Raw genomic sequence first — 16,365 nt, 5'->3', positions numbered from 1 at the left:
ATGGGTTCGAGCTCTGGTCCAGGAAGATCCCACATGCAGTGGAGCAAATAAGTCCATACACCATAACTACTGAGCCTGCATTCTAGAGTCGGTGAGCCACAGCTACTGACCCCACGTGCTACAACTACTGAAGCCCGCACACCTAGAGCCAGTGCTTCGCAACAAGAGAAGCCACCACAATGAGAAGCCTGCTCACCGCAAAGAAGAGCAGCCCCCACTCGCCACCACTAGAGAAAGCCTGCACACAGCAACAAAGACCCAATGCAGCCAAAAAATAAATAAATCTATAAAAAAAAAAACTGTTGGCAAGGATGTAGAGCAAATGTTGATGGGAATGTTGTTGTGATGACTTTGGAAGAATGTCTGGCAGTTTTTTAATAAGTTTAAGCATACACTTACCCTATGACCCGGTAATTCCTTTTCTAGGTATTTACCCAAGAGAAATAAAAGCTAAGTCCACAAAAAAACTTTTGAACATGTATGTTTTTAGCAGCTTTATTCATAACAGCCCAAACAGGAAAGAGCCTAGGTATCCATCACAATATAAACAACCTATAGTATATTCATACAATAGACTATTACCCAACAATAACCAGGAATGAACTACTGATACATTCAACAACATGGATGAATCTCAAAAACATCATAAATTATACATCACACATTAATTATACACATACTGAAGTGTTTAGGTGTGAAGCACACTGATGTTTGCAACTTACTTTGAAATGCTTCAAAAATGGATGGATTGGACTTCCCTGGTGGCACAGTGGTTGAGAGTCCGCCTGCCAATGCAGGGGACACTGGTTCGTGCCCCGGTCCGGGAAGATCCCACATGCTATGGAGCAGCTGGGCCTGTGAGCCATGGCCGCTGAGCCTGTGTATCCGGAGCCTGTGCTCCGCAACGGGAGAGGCCACAACAGTGAGAGCCCGCATACCACACAAAAAAAAAAAGGATGGCTCAATGGAAGGGATGAATATGTGATAAAACAAATATAGCATGGATTTCCCTGGTGGTGCAGTGGTTAAGACTCAGTGCTCCCAACGCAGGGGGCCTGGGTTCGATGATCCCTGGTCAGGAAACTAGATCCCACATGCATGCCTCAACTAAGGGAGCCCACTGGCTGCAACTAAACTAAGACCTGGTGCAACCAAATAAATAAAATAAATAAATAAATAAAAATGAGGTTTTTTAAAAAAAACAAATATAGCAAAATGTTAATTGTAGCATCTGGAGGATATGGACATGGGTGTGCATCCTACAATCTTTCAACTTCTGTATATGTTTGAAATTTTTCATTTAAAAAATGTCAGAAAAGGGCTTCCCTGGTGGCACGGTGGTTGGGAGTCTGCCTGCTAATGCAGGGGACACGGGTTCAAGCCCTGGTCTGGGAAGATCCCACATGCCACGGAGCAACTAGGCCCGTGAGCCACAACTACTGAGCCTGCACATCTGGAGCCTATGCTCTGCAACAAGAGAGGCCGCGATAGTGAGAGGCCCGCGCACTGCGATGAAGAGTGGCCCCCACTTGCCACAACTAGAGAAAGCCCTTGCACAGAAATGAAGACCCAACACAGCAAAAATAAATAAAGTAATTAATTAATAAACTCCTACCCCCAACATCTTCTTTTAAAAAAAAAAAAGAAAGAAAAAATGTCAGAAAAAAATACAATGAACTAAATGAAGTTTACTGAAATCTAAAAAACTTTGGATCTGAGTATAAAACAAATCACTTATGATCAAATTTCATTTCACATAAAATTCAGGCAGCTGCATAAATGCTTTTCCTGATTCTAGAGTGTTGAATATTGTTTGAAATGAGAGTCATCATACAGGCTTGAAATATTTACACTCACATTAAAAAAAAAAAAAACCCAAGGAATTCCCTGGCGGTCCAGCGATTGGGACTCCACGCTTCCACTGCCAGGGGCCCAGGTTCCCGGGTTCAATCCCTGGCTGGGGAACTGAGATCCTGCACGGCATATGGCCAAAGAAACAAAAACAAAAAACAAAACAAAAAAAACCCACCACCACAACAGCAATATCCATGGGAGAACAGACTTGTGCTTGCCAGTGGGGAGAGAGGGTGAGGGAGGAGTGGATTGGGAGTTTGGGATTAGCAGATGCAAACTACTATATACAGAATGGATAAACAAGGTCCTACTGTGTAGTACAGGGAACTATTAATATAGTCAATATCCTGTCATAAACCATAATGGAAAAAAATATGAAAAAGAATATATATATAACTGAATCACTTTGCTGTCCAGCAGAAATTAACATGACATTGTAAATCAGCTATACTTAAATAAAATAAAATTTTTTTTTAAATCTATGGTATTTTGAAGCAGTAAGATATAAGGCCAGGCTAGGGCAAAAAGGGCATTTATGGTATTACTTCCACAGTGCTTTATACATTAGGCTAAATATTATACATATTATATTTATTTTATTAGTTTCAGTAAAACACTTGTGACTATATTATGTCTGTATTTTTTAAAAAGCATGCCCATTCTTTAAAAGAATGTATCTACTTTGGGTAATATTTTGAAAGTACAATTTACCATTCTACACTATTCTATTATTAATTTTTAATCATGGCTAACAATTCAATTTTTCATCATGGCTAACAATTCATGATAACCAGCATTTTATTTTATTCAACCCATTTATTTAAAAAATGAAGACAAATTAGGTTCAGTGAAAAGACTGAAACAAGGGAAAGTCAGTGGGAAATTATTTTCGACATAAGGATTCTCTATCAGTTTTTAATATTTTGTTATATCCCATCACTAAAAACCATTCAATTTTAGAGCAAATCATATATGTATTTCCTCTTGGTTTGCAGAAACTGAGAACTGTATTGTACAAAAGCTATGCAAATTATCTAGAACCACACAATCTCATTGCAAATTATCTCTGGTAAAGGACTATTTTTCTCTAAATTTCCAGTTCATTGTGGGCTAAACATTTTGAAAAAAACCCCAATAATAATAATAAAAATTACTAGAAAATGAAAAATATACAAAACACAAATTCCAATTTTTATTATTAGATTCAACAGACATAAACCTACTTTAACAAACTGCTATGCAAGTTTCTAAAAACTCTGAATTTCTGAACTCATCTCCTCACAGACATAATAAATAGCTCATGGTCCAGCACCGCTGCATACAACACTCTGAATGGCTCTGTTAGAGAATGATCTAAACATTCTTCTAGAAGAGAATGAGCAGTTCACTACCTAAATTTAGAGATATAGTTGGAGTCTGAAAAGTATACAGATTCTCATTATGTATATACAAATTTCCTATTTACCATACTCAGCAAAACCTTTTTCTCCTTCAGACACTGGGACAGTAAATATTAATTTAAAATATAAAAATGATCACAAACTAAATTTTGCCTTACTATGTAGACAATTATAAAAAGACTTAAATGAATCAATTACTTTGATGAGGACCAACTATCATGGATAGTACAGACTTAAAACTTCTAAATCTCAAAATTACATAAAATAGTCTATGAATAGATTTTTATAAAATGGCATGAATGATGAATAATGTATTTGGGGACTAACGACTGAAAGATAGTAAATATAAAGGACATTATTTTCTGATGGATTTGTAATATTGTAGGGTAAGGATGACAAAGAGTTCTCCAAATCAAAACATCAGAAAAATCTATGCTTTACTGAGGCTGAAGGAATCAGGCATTTATTCAATATATATTTGAGTGTTCACTATGTGCCAGGAAACAGGAATGCAATGGAGAACAAGACACTGCTCCTGCCCTCAAGGAGTTCGCAGTCTCGTTATCCAATTTAACTACATAATAAAAGGCAATATAAAACAATATCCTGTAATACAGTATAAGCATAGAAAGAATCTTGAGAGCACAACACAGCACTACCTTGCCCAGTTACTTCTGCAGGGACCTAAAGTTGTGAGTCTTCACTAGAGGAAAGAATGTAGTAGGATAGTTGATGGCTAGCTAATTTGCTAGCTATGCCTTCCATTTTGGCTACTGATCCAAATACTAAAGAAGGCATTATCAAAAGCCTCTGAGTACTTAGAGCCCTCAGCTTCTGTTACCTTTTTCACAATATTGCAATTCCCTATATGACTGCTCATCTCAATGTCATTATACCCTAGGTATGATAGGACCCAAGAATCACCAGCCAGAGGTAGCACTGGCAGCTACTAACATGGACTACTCAGTAACTCAGAATCTCATTTCTGATGTATGACATTTCATTCCTTTATTATGAAATACGGTATAAGGGCTTCTAGTCAAGGCTACCAATACTGTATAGAAAATAAAACTGATGTTAAGCACCATACTGTCAAAACTTAGGACATATTTCTAAAAATATAAAGAAAGGAAAATGAAAACATAATTTGAAACAAAATTTCCTTCTTAATTTTCACCTCAGAGAACAAGTGTTTTTATAAGTTATTGCTTCCTTCCTCCCCTGAAACAAAACTCCATTTTAAAATAGATCTACTGAGACATGGGTCAAAATATGAATATTCATTAACTTTAGATGGACTAATGTAACTAAATCAGTAACTGTTCATGTAATTCAGCACTATTATACTGCCCTAGTTATCTGAGATCATTTGTGTAAAAGACAGTAAAATACACATTGTTAGGCCAGATTTTTTTTTTTTTTTTTTTTTTTTTTTTTTTTGTGGTATGCGGGCCTCTCACTGCTGTGGCCTCTCCCGTTGCGGGGCACAGGCTCCGGACGCGCAGGCCCAGCGGCCATGGCTCACGGGCCCAGCCGCTCCGCGGCATGTGGGATCTTCCCGGACCGGGGCACGAACCCGTATCCCCTGCATTGGCAGGCGGATTCTCAACCACTGCGCCACCAGGGAAGCCCAGGCCAGATTTCTTGTTAGGAACACAGAACCTTAAGTTACTCTGGAAACATGTCATTTTACTACTTTTTAAAAAAAACCATTTCCTTTCATGCCCCCAATCCCAGGCAAAATAATTGCAAAAATGTACCCAGAATATAAAGACTGCATTTCCTTACACTTGCTCTACTATACATTTGCAGCTGAATAAATGTTTCAACAGAGCCAACCACCATTAGCAGAGAAAGTGTAATGACAAAAATACTGGTGTTAGAATCAAAAACACTGGGTTCAAATCACTATTCTTCAATTTATTACTTGTATGACGCTGGGCAGGTTACTTAACCTTATCAGCTTCAGCTCTTTCCTGGAGAAGAAATCCACCTTAGCGCAGAAGAAAATGACTTTTTTTTTTTTAATGAAAAACTATCAGAACTGATGATTTTTCAGCAAAGGAAAGAATTAACCTCATCTAATAGGAAAGACTGTTTTCTATTTCCTATTAATTCCTAAAATTTTATTTGGAAATTAGAACACTGCTAAATTAGAAAAAAATAAATCAAAAGCAGAATTTTTTACATGTACCTTGGGATGTAAATTAACTGCTGTGAAAATAAGTATTATTTCTGGATATAAAAAAATGAGCTTAAATATTAAAAGCAAATGCTCTCAAAATAAAGATAAATTTCAGTTGGATTCAATTATCATAGCTCCTCGAAGTGAAAATGTATATGTGTATACAAGAGTTTTAAACTTATTAGTGTTTTCTTTTTTTAAAATTAGCAATATGAAAAATGAATACCCTTACCCCAAAAGGAAAAACAGCCTTGTCTGGTAAAATGGAAGAAATTTAGGCACCACTTTGCCAAAAATTAAAGCTATCTACCAAATGGTTCCAACTGTAAACAGATGAATGCTATCAACTGAATATCTTGCATGGATTTCTCAAGGCCATATGCAATATAATAAAGCTTAGCAATGGAGTAACAAAAATACAAAGCAGAAGACTGAAACCCAGCTCTCCGTTAAAATAATAGGAAATTTTAAAAAGAAAAAAACAAAAACCAAAAACTAAAGTTAGGATTAAGACCTAAGTATACCTGCCATTTCCTAACAACTTAATACAGCTTTTGTTTTCTATTTCTGTCCTTTCCAAGTACAAAAACTTAAATTTTAAGGGAAAAAAAATAAGCTTTAGCCCTTACATTTTTTCAGTTAAAACATCCAGCGGTAATTTCAAATTTTCAAGTTTTGCATAGCCTCTCAGATTGACTTATTAATTGTACAATATTGCTTTGATTCTGAAATCTTAACTGTGAATTCCACCTGTGATTTAACAGTAGCTTAAAATTCTTCAAAAGTAAAATGCACTTGAATATCAGAAATGTGAAAAATATGACAAATGTACACCTTAGAACTGAGCAAATATGGTAATAATATTTCCTATTAATCAAATATTAAACTTCTGCAGTTAAAGCAAGGTGCGGTGTGTGTGTGGTAGTGTATGTTCTGCAGTCTTGTGCTCATATCTTTATACATAATTGCAGGGATTCTACAAAGTACACCAAAGCATTAATATCAGGGTTTTAATGGGGAATATCTTCTTGGTTTTCCATTTACTTATAAAATTTCATTAAAATAATACATTGTTTTACACAATCACAAAATAAAATCCTTTCATAATTCCTACAATACGGCTCTCCAAATTTTCATACCTACTGCTAAGAAACACATCACCAAGAACTTAAACACATAAAATCTTCACTATTCTGAGTCAACAAGCCCACCAGGTGCAGCTGTGCAGATTACATGAGGCCAAAAGGGCAAGGGGGTTGGGGAGACTGAAATCCAGTTTGCCCTTCTCCAGTGAAGCTTGCAAGGGGTCTGGCTAGTCCAGAAGTATTTATCACGCAGAGGAGGCAAAAAAAGCACCACAATTCAAAAGTTTACAGCAAAATATCGTCCTTCTAGGTCAGTACAAATTGCCTTAAACGTCAGCATTAGAAACATTCCCCTTATTCTAAGAGCCTTAACATTTGAGAAGCATGATTTTTATAAAATTCTTAGGTACCCAGGAGTGTCCTCTTCCTTCTTTTCCATTCCAGTACAGGTAATATCAAAGCAAAGTTTATGAGAATATGGAATCAAGAAACATGCCTCTGACAGGAAAAGAATGAGGCCCCTCATGGAAAGAATTAGTGAGGATATAGAAGAGACCACCCAAGATAAAAGACAAGAAGTTGAAGCAATCACTCTTCCAATCACTAATATTTAATCAAATATCTAGAGTATTCTAGGACAGACTCTATAAAAGAAAGTCCTTTCTATTAAAGTAGCTTTCTGGGACTTCCCTGGTGGCGCAGTGGTTAAGAATCCACCTGCCAATGCAGGGAACACAGGTTCGAGCCCCGGTCCGGGAAGATCCCACATGCCGCGGAGCAACTAAGTCCGTGCGCCACAAGTACTGAGACTGCGCTCTAGAGACCAGGAGCCACAACTACTGAAGCCGGCATGTCTAGAGCCCATGCTCTGCAACAAGAGAAGCCACTGCAATGAGAAGCCCGAGCACCGCAACGAAGAGTAGCCCCTGCTCGCCACAATTAGCTAAAGCCTGCGCTCAGCAACGAAGACCCAATGCAGCCAAAACTAAATAAATAAATACAATTAATTTAAATAAGTAAATACTTTCTGGATTGCAGTCCAACCTTTTAAAAGCTTGTATTACAGATATTTTCAAATATACACAAAATCAGAGAAAACAGTAAAATGAATCCTCATTAATCCAATTCAACAAATTATAAATGTTTGCCAATCGTATCTATCTCTCCTCAACTGTTTTGTGGCGTGGGGGGAGGGAGGGTGGAGTCACTTCGTTTCACCTGTAAATATGTCAATATGCATCTCTACAGATTAGGGCTTTATATTACCACAATGTCATAAATATACCTAAGAAAATTCACAATAATTCCTTATTATTTTTTAACACTAAGTATGTGGTCAAATTTCCCTGATTTTCTCAAAAGTGGCTTTTTACAGTTGTTTTGTTCACATCTAGATCCAAAGAAAGTCCTCACATTGCATTTGGTTGACAGCTCTTTATCTGTAACAGCTCCCCCCCCACACACTCCTTTGCTCTCTCCTCCTCCACTCCATGCCATTTATTTGTTGAAAATTCTAGTTATTCAATAAAATTTCCCACATTCTGGATTTAGCTGATTGCTACTTGTGGTGTAAAGTAGTATATTATAAAATTTAATCACTGGCTTTGCAGTATGGAGGAGAGGGGGAAAACAGATGTAGTCTGTAACCAAAACGTTTCACACAAGTGCTACTTGTCTTTTTAAAAAAGTGGGGGGAGGAATTGAGCTTGAAAAAAAAAATCTATCAGAGGATGCTATCAGGAAAGCTAAGAAGGTGCCAAATCCATGTGTTTTTACAAAACTATCCATTTTACTATGTTACACAATGTTAGTTACAGCTCTCTGTTAGTGTGTCAAAGTGAAATGTTAGTATTCAATAACCATATAATATGAAAGGTATATTTAAAAGAAAGGTAATAGTCACCTGCAATTGGCAATACAACGTAATTCACTTATTTTTGTTTGGGGCAAAAAACTAGAATTTTTTTTCCAAAAGTATAAAAAGATTGCTTGGGGGCTTCCCTGGTGGCGCAGTGCTTGAGAGTCCGCCTGCCGATGCAGGGAACATGGGTTCGTGCCCCGGTCCGGGAGGATCCCACATGCCGCGGAGCGGCTGGTCCCGTGAGCCATGGCCGCTGAGCCTGCGCGTCTGGAGCCTGTGCTGCGCAATGGGAGAGGCCACAACAGTGAGAGGCCCGCGTACCGCAACAAACAAAAAACAACAAAAAAAGATTTCTTGGTACTTTGAAACATGCTCCTATGAAAAAGAAAAAGATAGCTTTGCAACCTTATTGGGATTCTTAGTCAAACGTTATTTAACGCTAGCATGAGAGATTGATGTGACCTTCAAATAACACACAGAATTGGTAGACCAGCAGAGTGGGCTAAACGTCCATATGTAATATAATGGCACCAAGTGCAGATAAATCCTCTGTAAGACCTACTGGCATTTAAGGGAAAGCCTGCTGGGCCTTGTCCATTGGTGAACGTCTGCTTACCCTTCGAAGCCCACCTCAGGTAGGAAAGTTCTTCCCATGCATATAAAATTAATCCCTCTTCCGTTCTGAGCTATGGTCTCCAACTCTGGCTGAAGAGCTTTTAAATACTGTGGACAAAGAATGTCGCCTGCCATATCAGTGAACAAAGGATGTTGAGGCCATCAAGCCATCAGTCACTGCAGCAACCCCCAATGGTGCACCCTGAGAGGATTCAAGATGGAGAAAAACAGGATACTGGCCCTAGATAGCTAAGGTGCATCTCAAAGGAATAATTTCAATAAGCCCAGAGCCTTGCATCTTCTCATACACAGAACAGCGCTAAATTCAATAACTTAAGATGTCTGGTTTCCTTTAATTAGCAGTAATCTTGTGATGTTTCGACAACTTGGGTTTTTTTTGCAAAAACTCCTATATATCCTGGCTCCTCCCTTACATCTTCACAACAGTCCCTCAGAGCTGTATGAGAGGTTGTCTTACTGAGGGTTTAAGTCCTCAGTAAGTCTGTCAAGTAAAACATAATTCTCAACTTTTAGGTTGTGCATTTTTTTCAGCCTACAGCATTATGCTCTTTTTTTTTTTTTTTTTTTTTGTGGTACGCGGGCCTCTCACTGTTGTGGCCTCTCCGGCTGCGGAGCACAGGCTCAGCGGCCATGGCTCACGGGCCCAGCCGCTCCGCTGCATGTGGGATCTTCCCGGACCGGGGCACGAACCCGCATCCCCTGCATTGTCAGGCGGACTCTCAACCACTGCGCCACCAGGAAAGCCCCAGCATTATGCTCTTAAGGTCCCTGTCCTCAAGAACCTACAGCCTAACCAAGAAAGATAATATGTAAACAAACAAATAAAAAAACAAAATTAGGTGAAATAGGTGCTCTAGTAGTAGTCTGTATAAGAGATGTAGGGACTTAAAGAACTGATCTGATCTATCTGGGTGTTGGGTTGAGTGAGAAAAGGTTTCAGAGGTGGCTCCATGAAGGAGGGGCTTATCTAAATAATTTTTGCATCTCTACCAGCTAACATCCCTCAATAAAACTTGGTGACGGCCAGCCTCAAAGTTGGTACACTTAGAGGTCCTGACTCAACTGGCTTTTATTTTTACTCCACTTCAGAAACCCACTCCCAAGGCTGCACACTCGATCATGTTAACACTGGAACTGCCTCACCTCTGAATCCATTAATCCCAACATTCGCCCAACATTCGTCTGTCTGATCACAGTCTTCAATCCCTCTACATCATTCACTATCACTTTTACCTTGTCAAGTCCTCCAGTCTCTCGGTGTCTCCATTTTACCTCAGTTCATCATTTTCCTTAACTATATTTTTCTACTGTATTATTCTAAAATTTGCTATATTTTTCTTTTTTTTATTTTGATGTATACTTCTATTCCTGCATTTATCATACAGCATTATAATTTATATGAAAATTTGTTTGCTTTCTCTATTAGATCATAACTTTCCTTAGAACAGAAATTGGATTCTTTCTCTCAATCCTGCATCCTTAGCACCCAGAACAGAGCCTGGCCCATAATAAGTGCTCAGTAAATGTTGGTACAAGTGTTCTTGTCATTTTCACCACTATTTCCATGAGTGCTCCAAAGGCAGAACCTATATTTTACCTGAGCATTTCCTATAATTCCTACTGGAGTGCCTCACACATATCAGAGTCTCAGGGAGCATCTGTTGAATTGTAAAAGGTTGAAATGTTATTAGAAAATGTATACGACATATAAAAATATGTTCTCTTCTCTATTTTGGTATTATTATTTTAACAATCATTTAAGTTAACCAAATGGTTATGAGGCAAATGTAAACAATGTTCATCATGGCAGAGGCAAAATGATGTAATGGAAAGCCCTGGACAGAAGTCAGGAGGCCTGTATTTCAGTCTTGGCTCTGCCACTCATGATCTACAAATAACTATCTCTGTAAGCCTTAGTTTCCTCATTTATTAAAATGGGCTTTGACCAGAATTTGATTCTTGATCATCTGAGGTTCCCTAACTAACATGCTATGGCTCATAAAAATTTTTTTAATTACAAAAGTGATATACTCTCAATATAAAAAATTGTACATGCCCTACTGAATAGTTTAGATAAAGGAAAATTCCCACTCTCCACCCTATTTTCATAACTGTCCAGAGGTATCCACTCTCAGCAGTTCCTTCTGTACCTTTAAGGCATTCTTCATGCATAAGCAAGTACAGTGCTAAGATCGCTGATTTTATTTACCAACTTGACAGTCCTATAAGTTCTAATGGAACCTTGACAAAATGAAAGAGAACTATAAACACTTTGATAGCAGAAAGATAATTACTACTCAAAAGGCCAACAGTAGAAAAAAATTAAAACACAGATAGAAATAAATATTTAAAATTTGGTGTGTCACCCCACCTTCGCTGTGCAATGTAATGTGAATAAAAGGTATATAACACGATAAGAAACTTAAGGTGGGAAGAAATGTGGGAGGCATGGGAATTGTGGGGAAAGGAGAGAGAATGATACCAATGTCACAACCACTGAAGGCTGCAAAAAGGGTCCCCCCACCAAAAAAAAAAAAATCACAAAATTCTAAATGGTAAAATAGCAAACACAATTCTGAAGTACATTATGAACTTAAGGATAGAGTCCACTGTAGAAGAGGAAGTAGTTGTTTTCCTATACTAAATCCAACCCAGAGACAAGTGCAGATTAACACATGTCCTTGATTTTCTTGACAACAGCATCCTTCGAAGATCGACATCTAAGTCCAATAAGGGTATCTGCATATTACAAGGCCAAAAGTGAAATAATTACATTTCTAACCAGTTCCCTCTGATGGTGTGGAAAATATATCACAGGCTGATCATCATAAGAATTTTTTTTAAAGACAGTAAGAGAAAAATAGGTCATTGGGAAAGTAGGAAGCTCGATTCCCAAGAATACTCTCGGGAAAAGTGCGATCTAATGGCTGGACTGTTAATTTCCCTTTCATCTAGTACCAGAGACTATTTAAACATTAAGGAAGATGTTAGGTAGAGAACCAAGCTTTAACTTCTGTACCCAGCTAAACGAGATAGATTTTACCTAGACACATCCCCAGTTTTACCTTATGGTGTAAAGCAATACCACTCTAGACCTTAAAGAATGATTATAGATAAGGACAGAAGCCTGGACAAGGATCCCGTTTCTTCAAGGCTAACTAACACATTACTGAAATAAGTCCACTTTTAAAAACAGAATAAAAATACAATTTCATAATATATAAGTCACAAACCCAACAACATTTAACTATAAATTACCTAATGACAATTACAGCATTTAAAATAATTAACACAGTCTTATCTGGTATTTTTACAACCTAAATAGAGTATGATGGGTAAAAACTAAAACTACAATTTATAATTAATTTGTAAGAAGAGAAAATGATGAATTATTTTTTATTCCATAATGTAATTTTAACACCATGGTACATAGTGTAAAGTCTGTCAAGAAGTTGAAAATTGTTAAAAGTCCAGGAATCGACCTGTAATGTCTTCATTAAAAAAAAAAAAGATTAGTCAAGGATAAGTGAATTCTAGGACTATAAACTTTACCAAATCTACCTTGTCTTCAGACATTAAAAAACACAAACAGAAATAAGGAACTAAAATCATTCTGGTTTCCTGCACCCTTTAGGTTAGGAGGAACAATATTTCCTGACACCGGAAAATGGCAATTCAGTGGCTGAAGCTACGGTTTTCAAATGTGGGTAGAATATCATTGTAAGAACCTTGAAGATTCTTAAGAGAAGTTTTCATTACCTGACAGATCTATGTTAGAACATAGCATAAAACTAAATATATAAAGCAGTACAGCACTTCTCAAACTTTTCTACTTAAGAGTCCGAAAAATGTTATGACCTCTCTGTTTTATCTCATCACCTCTTTCTCACTAAACCCAATGAAAACCTCCAAGCCCGCAGATACAAATTGGTTTAGGAAGCTGAACGTCTGCAGTGGTCAATATAAGTCAGAAGTGGCTTGTGTGCCACTTCCTGACTACAAAGTCTCAGCACTCAGTACATTCCATCTAAACTTCAAAGTGAAGAAATTATGTGGGAATCAGCAATCTCCATTCAACAGCATAGCCCCCTCAGATCTACCCAGCCTCATCCTGAGTGAGCTGAGCTACTCGAACCACTGTCTTTGTAAAATATAATTTTTTAAAAAGAATTTTGTGATACAGTATCTGAAGTCTTTGCAGGAAAGCTAGTAACTAAGATATGATCAATAACTACTCTTCATAACTGGCCTTAAAAGCAAACTGTAACAGTTGGAGCCCCAAAGCCAACTCTCCACTAAATTTTACAATTTAGGATTCTCCATGCTGGAAAATTGTTAAATTCTTTGATATTCATCCTTAACCAAAATACCCATTTCAATTCTAACAAGACAAAAAAGAGGAAGTCAAAACATACATCTACTTTCCTTCTTGCCAAATACCTTCACACACGCCAAATTAGTATTGCAGAGATCCACTATGCTAACCATTATTCCAAAGGATTCCTAAGCATCTCAAACAGAGGTACCTTGGTTCCTGATATTTATTCTATAATGGAAAAATGATCTTACAGTATATTGTCATCCTGGACAAATAAGCCAGTAATGGAAATATTTTGTTGTCTGTGTTTCTACTTACCCTCAGTAACATCCTGGGGGTTAGAAGTCCGGTCACTAGATGGATCCAGTGCAACAGTCGCCAGTGAACTGGTGGCTCCAGACATCTCACTTATAGGCTCACTACGGCTTGTTTCAGGTACACTTTCCCGGGAGCTAAATCTTACCCGGGAACTGGATCGAGAACTGAGGTCCGGGCTGGTGTCTGACAAACCTGGAATGTCATCGATCTTTGTTGGTGTCACCATGAACCGAACTGAAGCCATCTTGGTGGTGTTTTCTGAAGGATGCATTTTTCTTTTTCTTTTCCTTTATAAGGACAAAGAAAAAAGAAAAAACCCTGCAAAACCCTTCCTCCTACGCTAGCAATTTTGGTTGCAAAAACAGAAAAGATAACTTTTTTAAAAAACCTCTCAATTACCTTGATTTACACCACACAAAAAGCCACTATATATAAGAATCCTTCTACTCAGAATTCAAGCCGCCTGTCCTAAAAAGTGCACTATCAGCAGCTGAAAAATATTTAAGGGAAAAAAAAAAAAGACAAACGATGCCAATCTCGTGTAACTTTTTTCCTTCAGAATGAAGAGCTATCTAGTTATTTCCCCTGGTCCAGGGATGCGGGCAGACAGCCATGGTCTCAGAGAAGCAGGTGACGAAGCCTTTCTCTCCTCGACCATAAGGTTTCTGCCGAGGTAGTTAGTCCCTTATCTGTAAATGTCCCACGGCTAGATGAGCGAAGTGCGCAGAGGCCCACCCTTATCAGGCGACTATAGACAGTATAGATCAGATTGCGAAACGGTGTACACCCGACCACCTGTTGTGTATCAGGTGAATACCCCACAGGTCTGGCTGGGAGGAGATGTGTGTAGAGCCTCCCGATGTTTTTGAGGCCGATAATCCACTTGGGTCTGGTGGGAGAGGTGAGCATGCATAACGGGAAAAATATCGCACACTATGGATGGAGGAGAATGAGACAAGGGTGAGGAGAGGAGGTTGCAGGGGCAAAGCGGATTCCTGCCTCCGAGAGGTCTGCAGGGGTGGCCCTCCCGCTCTTCTGGCAGAAAGGTCCCTGGGATCTGGGAGGAGGCGGCTAGCGGATCGAGACTCCGCGGACTGCAGTTCAGGGTCGTGGCAGGTAGCTGCTAGTCCATCGAGCCCCCGATCGGTTTGCTGGGTTTCTCCTGCGTGTGACAGGACGAGCCACCCCTTTGCCGGAGACGCTTTCCTCCCCTACCAGGGCCCCGGCGCAAGGTCAGCCCCTCGCTGTTCTTCCTTCGGGTCCCAACAGAAGAGGAGACGGCCTCGCAGGCTGGCCCTGGCTGAGCAGGAGGGAGCGGCGAGGATGAGGGTAGGAGGTCGCAGGTGCGGGATCCCGGCGCCAGCTGATTCGGATGCGCGCGCAGCTGTTGTTTACCAGCGGGTAACTGTTTCCGAGCCGCGGCGGACGCAGTGGGGCTCGGGCTGCCGGGAAGGGAGCCTCCTCTCCGGTCAGATGCCAGAGCAGCAGTTACGTTACCTCGCCGCCCCCAGCCCCGGGCCCGGCGGGCTGTGCCGGCGCCGCCGCAGCCCCTCCCTTTCCTCCCCGCTCGTTCCTCATTCGAGGTTAACGGTCCGAAGAGAAGCCTGGGGGAGCTGTCGGAGGGCGGAACAGTCCCAGGAGCGCCCGAAAACCCCGCCCAGTCTCTGCAGCCCGCGAGGTGGCTGAGGGCTCCGCGCATGCGCTCGCCCGGGTCGCAGCGGGACAAGCGGACAAGGGGCGGGGCCGAGCGTGGGAGGCCCGGAGCACGACGGGAATTGTAGTTGGGTGTGGGGTCCTGAGCTGCCTGCATCTGAGAAAACAAACGCTTTTCGCTCCTGTACTGACTGCTGTGTTGTGGTCCTGCTGTGTCGCACAAACTCATTCTGGAGGTGGAGGTATTTCAGGGAGCAGGAAATGCCCCTCAGAAACCAACTGGTATATATTGGGTATAACCCTCATTTGAGTTTTTACGTAGTGGTCTATTATAAAGCATTGTATGCTCAAATTTATACATAGTTTGGGCTACTTTTTCTTTTCTTGTCCTTTAAAAAAGTGCTGGTTTTTTTTTTTACAATGTATACATCTATCAAATCATCACAGTTGTACACCTTAAATATATACAATTTTGTCAATTTTACCTCAGTAAAACTGGAAAAAAAATGTTGTGTTCATTTTCTAGTCAGACTGAAAGCTCCATGAAAGAAAGCATCTTTAATTTTAGACCTGGAGAAGCCATTGAGATACTTTCTCTTGACTCCATTCAGTGTTTTCCCTACTACTGCCACCAGAATATTTTTCTTAGAATGTTTATTTAACGCATGAATATAGGTGTTCAACAAACTTGACTAATCAATGTTTTGTTTGAAAATTATTTCCTAGAGCTTTGATCAAGACATTAATTTTAATTTTTTCATTGAAGTACAGTTGATTTACAATGCTGTGCCAATCTCTGTACAGCAAAGTGACTCAGTTATACGCAGAGACATTCTTTTTTTATATATATTCTTTTCCATTATGGTTTATCACAGGATATTGAATGTAGTTCCCTGTGCTATACCACAGGACCTTGTTATTTACCCAGACATTTAAATTCAACAATCTGGGCCCTGGCTTTGCCTGGGTCCTTGCTCGACACAAGTGGAAATGTTTTAAGATCATCCCTAGTAATAGATCACAACTGTATTTAAGACGTGAGTCAGGAAATTCCC

The 16,365-nt window shown here is 39.5% G+C and overlaps 1 protein-coding gene across 3 annotated transcripts in view; it reads right to left on the bottom strand.

The window, feature by feature from the left end:
- Positions 1 to 15,146, bottom strand: part of SLC12A6 (solute carrier family 12 member 6) — a 92,080-nt gene extending 76,934 nt beyond the window's left edge. Inside the window, exons 1-2 of one of the 3 annotated variants that reach the window (XM_067028896.1) lie at positions 14,873 to 15,146; positions 13,658 to 13,944 (exon numbers count right to left, since the gene is read on the bottom strand). In XM_067028896.1, coding sequence (XP_066884997.1) covers positions 13,658 to 13,928 — 271 coding nt within the window. In that variant the 5' untranslated portion in view covers positions 13,929 to 13,944; positions 14,873 to 15,146. Of the gene's footprint in view, positions 1 to 13,657; positions 14,024 to 14,056; positions 14,073 to 14,872 lie in introns of those variants that run through there. The other 2 variants (XM_059058613.2, XM_067028897.1) reach the window with 2 other exon arrangements.
- Between the last annotated feature and the right edge of the window lie 1,219 nt (positions 15,147 to 16,365).

The sequence above is a fragment of the Kogia breviceps genome, chromosome 3, assembly GCF_026419965.1.
Source record: "Kogia breviceps isolate mKogBre1 chromosome 3, mKogBre1 haplotype 1, whole genome shotgun sequence".
In the NCBI taxonomy this organism is placed as follows: Eukaryota; Metazoa; Chordata; class Mammalia; order Artiodactyla; family Physeteridae; genus Kogia; species Kogia breviceps.
The sequence above is the reverse complement of the archived record's forward strand: the minus strand, read 5'-3'. Positions and strand labels throughout refer to the sequence as shown.